Source organism: Pleurodeles waltl, chromosome 6 (assembly GCF_031143425.1).
Source record: "Pleurodeles waltl isolate 20211129_DDA chromosome 6, aPleWal1.hap1.20221129, whole genome shotgun sequence".
Taxonomy (NCBI): Eukaryota; Metazoa; Chordata; class Amphibia; order Caudata; family Salamandridae; genus Pleurodeles; species Pleurodeles waltl.
Window position 1 is genome coordinate 426,948,398 of NC_090445.1, and position 9,260 is coordinate 426,957,657.

Sequence of the window (9,260 nt, forward strand, 5' to 3'; positions counted from 1 at the left end):
AATGAATCAGAGCAACAAGGGGGTCCACATGCCCATTCATGTGCTCGGATGGAGGTGAGGTTGGTTTCCCAGAGAGTGGAAGTGCACTGCTGACATTCCTGAAGCTGGAAGGAGGAGATCTGGACACTGAAGCAGTGAAAGGGGAGAAAGGGCTCCATTTAGAAATTCATTTAAATGTTTTTGCTGACATGTGCTTCTGATTAGTCTTGCTGAGTATTGCCAGTTGGTAGATGGTGGGGGTGACGGTAGGACCACAGTTTCTGTTGTTTAGAATGTAAAAGTGCCTTTTAGTGAGGTCAGCCCTTTGTGTCTGGTCACCGTTCAGTGTGGCTGCTGATAGGCAGGTGCAGAAATCTCACACTTTGTTGCGCCTCTATTGTGGGTGCTCCAGGTTGAAGCCAACCCTTCTGTGAAGAGCATCATTCTGCACAAAGTCTGTGTCTGAAGAACAGCTTGGAGAGGACATTTGAAAGTAATATCACCCCAAACTGGTTCTGAAAGTGCAGAGAATCCACATCCATGTCATCCATATCAGCTTTTGCTGTATGAAAGAGAGAGCCACTGGCCCACTTGTTGTTACAGTTCCAAGTTCCCTTTGACCAAGCAAGAGACTGCCCACAGAGTACTCAGAGGACTGCATTGTAACCAGGGCTGGTGTCTGCCTGGCAGCCAACTTCAGAAAACTGAGGGGTCATCACATGGGGTCTGAGCTAGGGGGAGAAGCTGTACCCCTAAAGCAAAACACCTGGAGGCCAACCTGCCTGCTGAGAGAAGAAAGGAAAGTGTCAACCACCCAGGAGTATGATTGGCCAGGGTGAGCCAAAGCAGTTGACCTTGGAGCTTGAGGGCCTGTCTACCCAGGAAAGTACAGGAGATCTGTGTGCTCCAGGGATCTGAGTACAGTCTCTCCTGGTGGCACTGTGGCAACATTGTGAAGTTGTGTTTGAGCAGACTGTGCCACTGCAACATTATGAAGCTGTGTCTAAGCCAATTGTGCTAGTGTGACTTTGCATTGCATCTGAACGGACTGTGCCACCAACCAAGTAAATTGAGCTGTGGTAGAGTTTTTCTGCTGGAAGAAAAGTACCTCATAGTGGTCTTATGACCCTTGACCTCGCAACTCACCATCCCAACTCACCCGAAACCCAGAAGAGGGCTTGGAACCAGACTGAGACGTGCAATGATGCAGATGCTTGGAAGCCTGCACAGACTCTGGGTGGCGGCCTCCACACTGCCTTCCATGGACTGGATCTGAGTGTTGGAGCATTCACAGCCAGCGTGTCCCCTCCCAGAAGAAGGAGAGTGAGCCAGATGCATGCTGCTGGTCCCTGCCATGGCTGAAGAGCATACAAAATTCAGCAGTGGTGAGATAAGGAGAACTGGGATTAGTAAAAGTTACTGAGCACAAAACACTTAATAAAGGAGGTAGTTGTGTCTTTGCCTGTTGCCTGCTCAAGACAGAACTTAAACCTGGGAGAGAGTGAACAGAGTGGGAAGCAGGGATTACCAGCCCCAAGTACAGTGGCCCTGCTCTAGTAAAGCATCTCTATATATGACCTGCATTGTGTAGTATTGAGTTTTTTGTGTGCATTAAAGCATTTTCTTTAAGAAAGAGAAGCAGTGTGTTGGACAATCTGTCATTGCTCTGCTAGGGGATTATTGAATCCTGAGCTTGAAGCACCCCCAGACTACCTCCTTGAGAAGCCTGTGGCTGTTTGCCATTGCTACCACTGAGAGTTAAGTGCTGGGTGGTCCAGATGTACAAAGCATTGTAGGATGGACCCTGGAATAGAGGACGCAAATGACACCAGCCTACACTGCTGAGGCCCAGTAGCCCCGGTTGGAGCTGTGGCACCCCACTGAATGGAGAATGACATCTCCTTTCAACAGTGCTTGACTCTCTGAAACAGATGGACCATGAAAAAGTGAAAGGTACTGTTCTATCAGTCACTATAACATAACATATCATATAGCAAGTATACTCACTGCAATTCAGGAAGAGTAGCAGAGCCAGTCCTGCAGATAGAAGAGATCAAAAGAGAATATGATTAGGACACAAATGCAATAGATAGCTGTACAATTTAGTGATGCTACAGCTCTCTGGCAGCAGTGGGGACTGAGCTATAGGGCAGGGTTTTATCAAACTTTTCATTCAGTTAACTTATTAGGCATTATTGTCCTTTGTCAAGGGTGTTAATGGTGGCCGGAGTCTTCTGGTGAAGCCATTTACTGCAGCTTATTGCCTCTTGAGATTCAGGCCCAGAGGTGAAGTTGCATAATCAGAGCAAGGAAAATGAACTGACTACTGGGTGGGGGTAAGTGGATATGTGTAAATAGTCATATTTTTTGTATGCCATGTGACATTTTAAAGGCAAGAAACCTGATGGGAATCTGTTTCATACCCTTGCCATGAAACCTTGAACACAGATGCCAGCATCCAAAGCGCTGTGATTGGCTGGGACAATCTTAGAATTCGTTACTGGGGGCTAATTTAGGTTAAGTCACCCAAACTGACATTGCGTGCCTCTATTATATGCATTTTCAATACTACTTAGTTGTGTGGTTGATTTCCCCATTTGACACCCTTAGTTGCAGTTGTTTACTGACCCTGGAGTTGGCTGAACAATGGTTTGGGTGACCTTGCTGTGGGGAGCAGTGCTCTATCTACATATGGCCTATACTGCCAAACATTAGGTGTGGTGCTATAGAATAGTGCACTATGGAATAGAATGTTACCTCCACATTCTCCCACACCTTGCCTCAGAACAAATGGGTCTTCCTTGTCTCATTTGTTCCGAAGGAAGGTGAGGAAGAAGGACTAGGAATAATGCAATTACCGGTAAGTAATAGAGGCATCACCGAATAGAATGACTTGCATGTGCAAAGTGCCACCACTTACCTCATTGGGACATGCTGCTCTTTACATAGACTTGCCAGTACCTCATGAGCTAAAACTAAGCTTGAATCACATACATGAACTACTTTGACACAGCAAATAGTATTGGGGCAGAAGCTGTCTTTGGTTTGTGGGAGTGATAACTCTAAAGTGACCACAAGGCTTGAAAAAGTCCAGACGACGAGGCAGCATATTGAAAAAGCTTAGACACAGAGAAACAGGTTGAAACATCACCTCCAGTGATGTGGATGAGCAATGAACATGGATTATTGCTTTAAATCATGCTAGTGATATGGTCTACCTCTATTTGTGCCCTATGAAATTTGAATAACATCACCTATAATTCTCGATGTAGGTGACGGCCCCTCAGATCCACCTCCATTTGGAAAATGAACCAGAAACCAGCGGGCATCACAGAGGGTTAAAATGCTTCTATTGCTGGTTGAGGGAAAGCGCTCCATGTCTTAGTGGGCCAGAGGTCAAATTCTACAATTACATGGAACATAAAGTAGTGCAGTGTTGTTGTTCATGTGCCTACAAGCCCCGGTAACAGCTCCAACTCCAACCTCCAAATCATTGAGAAAAGCAGGCGAAAGTTTTGATTTAGACCTCTGACTTCAACTGTCCAAATAAATGTCAATCAACTCCCAGACGTACTGTGCAAGGTTCTGCCGCTCCTTCAAACAAAGCATGGAGTGGTGCCTATAAAATGATGAGCCACCTGCTCTAGTCCAATGTGATCTAGACGGGCATACACAAAACAGCTTCCAATGTCTAGAAAATGAGGCAGCAAGGATGGTTTTAAATTGGACAAATCTAGACCTCTTTAAAGCCACCTAAAAACACAACTTTAAAACGCCCCAGAGGCTCCAGGAAAGAAGCTATGAGCACATTTAAAGCCAGGACTGCCATCCACAGAGCATCCTTGCACACACCATCAAAGTGCATGAGTACACAGGCAGCCCACTATGTTTTAACAAGGGGCCCCATTGAACCAACGCAGTGACCACCTGCCAATCACAGATCAAAAGACAGAGATGCGCACAGGATAATACCTGGAATGGGATTTATATTCTCAGTCATAGCAAAGCATGACACCGGATGTCTGGGCTGCTGGTGGGTGGATATGAATTGTGTTTATCCACTATCCGAAGTTCTTCACCACATATGCGCTGCTAAAGGCCGTCTTTCCTGATTAACGGTGCAAGTGCCAGAATACATGTCTGATTGCTCTGTTTTACATGGAGATGGAGCGCCACTAAAGGCTCAGTCCTGGTTTGAGCCAGATGCCTGGTTTGGCTCGGCCCGAGGTCCTCTAGAATCCTGGGGCCAACAACGATCCGAGCCACTTGCTCTTGTATTTTGTTTATGGGAGCACTTGATATGCCGTGTCTTACACAAAAAAGAGCAATACAGAGCCTGCTTTACTTCTGCTGTGCAGGCACAGGTGTTCTTTTGTTGCCCTGCTGATATCTGCAACTATTCGCAGAGGAGAAGAGAAAGAAAGAGGAGTGGGGGGGGGGGGGGGCAGAAGAGATCCAGTAGGAAGATAGAGAGAAGGAAAGAGAGACAAAGAAAGCGAGACAGAACTAGCATGGCAGTCAGAAAGAGAGTGGGGGGCTGAGAACAGAAAACGAGTCTAAGCGACAGAGAAAGAGAGAGAGAGATAAATTCAGAGAAAGAGAGTGCGTGAGAGAGCGTGACACATCGTGCGTGGGACAGTGTGCGTGAGAGCACGAGAGGGTTAGAAAGCATGTTTAAAGCTGAGCATGTGTGTGGGTGTGAGCATAAGACATCCTTATAACATGACTATCGATCGTTATCCTACATCCTGGAAAATGGTTGCTATTTTTTGTATGGCTGATTTTAGGAATCGTCACACTTATATAATCAGTCTTCTTAATTTATGCCACTTGATGGTGCTGAAGTTATTCTTCCCGAGACTCTAGAAAACAACGTTTTACTTGAGGGTAGACCATGGATCTCCCACCTCTGCTACATTGAGAGCGACTTAATCTCAAAGAAACTGATCCCGAGCTACTAACTGGAAAATGTTGACCGCATCTGTTGACAATACACTAACACCATGCAAACATTTCAGGCGGGGTTACCCCCAGAAATGCCAGGAAAAGATTTCTCAATATGCAATGCCTCCAGATAACTAATGAAAAAACATTAGTACGCGCCCTCTGGTACAAAAGAAGAAACCACACCAATAGGCCTTTCCAGCTCTGAGCTCAGCCTGAATTACCACCTATCAGCTTTAAATGTGCTTTGGAAATGCAACCAGTTTGTCTTTATCAGCAAATCAGTTTATGAAAATAAACATTTTTTCAGTCAAATACCTCTTCCAATTTGGGCAAACATACTCAAGTTTCAAAATTTCTTTTCTGAAAGAAGCATAATATTTGCCTTCAAAATACTTGATTTGATTTTTAGTAAACACGCAATCCCCAAATATCAGCTTCTCATTTTCATGAATTACCCACACGTACAAAAGCTTCACATGGACAGAATCTGATTGAACTATCTAGGCTTTACACACACATGCCCTGAATGCTTACCGTAATGCCAAGGTTGCCTATTATGTGCCAATTAGGCTCGCTGTTATGTCAGAGGCATCACTGTGCCAAGGCTGCACACTATAATGGCCCAGATTCTCACAAGCATCACTCATGGCCATTACTAGGTCACGGATGGCCACCATTAGGTCAGGTGGACAAAATTAGGTCAACCATGCCATCACAATGTCAGTGATTCCTACAAGTCTGACAACTAAACAAAGAAAGACCAAAATCTGCCCAGGATGACCATTATTTTACCAGGGCTACTACTATGCCAGGAATGGACACAATTGTGCCAGAGATTAACCCAGTATGACAGAAGGCAATACATACTTTGGTGTTCCTTGACATCAGGCATAGCTTCCAGGGAGTAACACTGTTTATCAGGGAAAAACAAAATGCCACACACACGCTGAGAGGCACACTCATAAAAGTGCACATATGAATGCGTATACAAAGATGCATGCCAGTGAGGTTTTGAAATGGATCTCAGCTCTGGACCCATCCCTTGTTCCCCTCAACTTCAGGTTGATCATGCACCCACCTCATACACTTTTCCACTGGCTCCAGCTGGCACACTCTAAGGTGGCTCTGCCCTAGCTAGTGCAGACACTGTTCTTTCCTGGCCCTCTGGTCACACATATAACGTGACTAACACAGTGGAGCCTATAACCTGCTTAATCTCCTTGTTGAAACACATGATCACATTCCTGGTTCCGTAGGCCAACACAATTTGTGTTTGTGCCTCAGCACGATGACCTTCCATTGGCTTGACTGCTTCCAACATAAGGGTCTTGAGATGAGTAGTACGATGTACTTTACAGTGCATAAACCCTCTGAATGATATATTGAGCTGAGCTCACTTTTGAAGGCTACCTCAAGGGTGCTAGCAAGCTACCAGTAGCTTTTAAGCTTCCTGTTGGGGATCTCATGTAGAACTCTGAAATGTTATGCTTCTAGCTGAAAATGTATGTCCTTGCATATATCAGTAATACTAATTCATGTTAGCTTTCGTCAGTTTATTCCTTTCTCTCAACAAGCCATTCCAAAATTACATGTAATTCTTCTTTTTCCGCTGTCAATCTGTGGAGGCATTTGGTAAGCATTACAGTTCTCTGCTAAAACTATTAAGGGTAGTAAAGGATTAAGCAACTACTAAGTATCCACCCACTTATCCCACAATTACAGCCCAGGTTGAAGAAGTGGGCACACAGTGGGGGAACGCAATCAACAACTGTTAACACTTAACAGCACGCAGGTGATAAAAATGTTAGCTTGTGGCACCTAGTCTCACCAAATACAGGCAAACAACCTGACCAACTGTCCATGTCCACTGTATGTACCTGCTTCACACTTTCACTGCACTTAACATGCAGTGTCAGCATTATTAGCAATCTGTGTGGCTGGGCCAATCTCTGCATTCCATGCATGGTGCATTGTTGAACTCTGCACCGGCCATTAACAGGACTTAAGTCCCTCCGTGGAGGGTGTAAACTGCTTTAGATGACCCAACCCACAACTCTGGTCTTATGCAAGGGTTCCTAATGAAGAGAAGGGCAATTGACAACATTTATCACCATATAAGAAGTTGGCAGTAGAATTAATAGCATCACCCCGCCCCCCAATTTTACTCAGCACACAACCAGGCCCCCTGCCCCTGACTGGTACATCTTTGATCCACACTTTCACTGTTAAACTGAAGGCAAACAACTAAAGGTAGTGTTAGCTATTGGGAGTCTGACTGGATGGCCCATTAGGGTGCTAATTAAAGTGATCACAACTCTGTTCAAGAACCTTTGTTGGGATAACAAAGCATAACCATCAAGGTGGACTGCAGCGTACAAGAATACCATAACAGACCTGCAGAGCCAGTCCAGACTGTCAGCATAATCTGCATGTCTATCTCCCACATTCCCTCATCCACCGCTAAGAGCTGGGCTCTATAACACTGTAACTGCACCCCAGTGGTCATCACGCATGACATGGTAACTCTTCCCACATAGGATCAAAATAAGGACAACACCCTTCGGCTACAGACTCTATAGGGCATCATGTGGTACCCGTGTTGGCAAGTGCTCCAGCGCCCTACACAGGGATGCTAGGCTCTGTTATAATACTATACAACACAATGCAGAGCTGCCTCATGCAAACACTTTAAGTTTAGCCCTACTTCAAATGTGCAGTTCCATAACTTCTAGTGTGTGGCTCTTTCACAAAATGATTCCAAGAGTGAGAACTGACAGGCGTTAGTAGCATTATTATAGGCATGGAGATAAGATCTCAGGTTCCACCCTGACAGCGTTGAATCTGCATCAACATTTGTCCAGTTTTCACCCTAAATAAACTAACCTCGCAGCATGTAGCTACAGAATGTAGCAAAACGTAGCAAACGCCCCGCGCTACCCCCTGCTTCTGCCACCATCTTTCTCCATTGAAGGCGTGATACGCTTAAGTGAGAACAGCCGGCATGTTTACACCTCGCAAAATATTAAAACAAATACATAATTTAGGAATGTGTGACATTCATGTGAATTGCTTTCTGGTCCTATCTCGAAATTCTGCAAAAATGCAGTTGGACATGTAATTGGCCTCAAACTTCTGGAGGAAATGAGAGGGGTCTGTTGGGTCACAGGGTAAAGGATATAGTAGAATATGATGTGCCTTTTCCAGCCATTACATTGCAAAACATTTTACCGAGCCCTTTCCCAGTATTGTTCAATATTCAATGCAGTCACTAAATAAGTTACACTCACCAGCCCAAGTGCAGCTGTGCGCCGTCCTCATGACTCTTCTAGGACAGTCCCCTCGCATTAAGGCTGGGAAACACTGGGTGGCTGAAATCCTAGCTGACGGATGGGCCTGTCTGTAATGGTCCACAGTCCCTGGATTGACAACACTGTATCACTCGTGCCCATCAGCCTTCCCTATATAGTGCACAACACCCAGCAGCAGTGCCAAGATAATGCGGGGGAAGTTGGGAAATTGTTTTGAAAAGTGGAAATTGCTCCATTCGTGTGATTGTTTCCCAGCAGTTCCTCTGCCCGGTGTGTCTCATGGTCACATGGTTTTACTGTATGTGGAAACTCACCACGATAAACAAGATCCTGCAGCATCTTTCTCTGGAAAAAGTGAACCTGTGAGGACCACAGTGAGATATCAGCTGTCACTGGTCATGGGGCTGGTGTAGTCCAGTTGGCAAAGGTACAGCCTGAAACCATAGGTGCTAGCGGTCTTTATGTCGTGGAACTGCGCTTTGGATCTCACTGAATTTAAAATCTATATTTTTACTTTTTGTGGGTTAAATATGTGTATCCTGAGATACGCAAAGCATGTTCGAGCTCCGTACTGCCCCTAACGTGGTAATGGAACCAACTTCCAAATTTCCTGACATCCACTTTTGCCGCACGTGACCTCACTGGAAGTGACATCATAGGATACTATATGAAACCCACTTCTAAACAGACGTGCAAGCATGAGGAAAGGTTTAAAAGACTATGGGGGTCATTACAACCCTGGCGGACGGTGTTAAAGATGCGGTAATACTGCAAACAGTCAGATGGACAAAAAAAGGGAATTATGACCCTGGCGGAAACCGCCAACAAAGACAGCCACTTTAACACTTCGCCCGCCACGGCGGTACAGACAAGCAGCGTGGCGGTCACCGCCAACAGACATGCGGAAGACAATGTACCGCCCACAGTATCACAACAGGCCAATCCACCACCTTTTCCGGGGCGGATTCACCGTGGATAAAAACATGGCGGAAACAGCTATTGCTATGGGAAAACGCTCACCTTCTA

At 45.5% G+C, this 9,260-nt stretch overlaps 1 protein-coding gene across 1 annotated transcript in view; it reads right to left on the reverse strand.

Moving 5' to 3' along the window:
* LOC138299835 (chitotriosidase-1-like) overlaps positions 1-8,382 on the reverse strand; it is a 58,276-nt gene extending 49,894 nt beyond the window's left edge. The window contains exons 1-2 of the mRNA XM_069238433.1: positions 8,214-8,382; positions 1,987-2,016 (exon numbers count right to left, since the gene is read on the reverse strand). Coding sequence (XP_069094534.1) covers positions 1,987-2,016; positions 8,214-8,271 — 88 coding nt within the window. The 5' untranslated portion in view covers positions 8,272-8,382. The remainder of the gene's footprint in view (positions 1-1,986; positions 2,017-8,213) is intronic.
* Between the last annotated feature and the right edge of the window lie 878 nt (positions 8,383-9,260).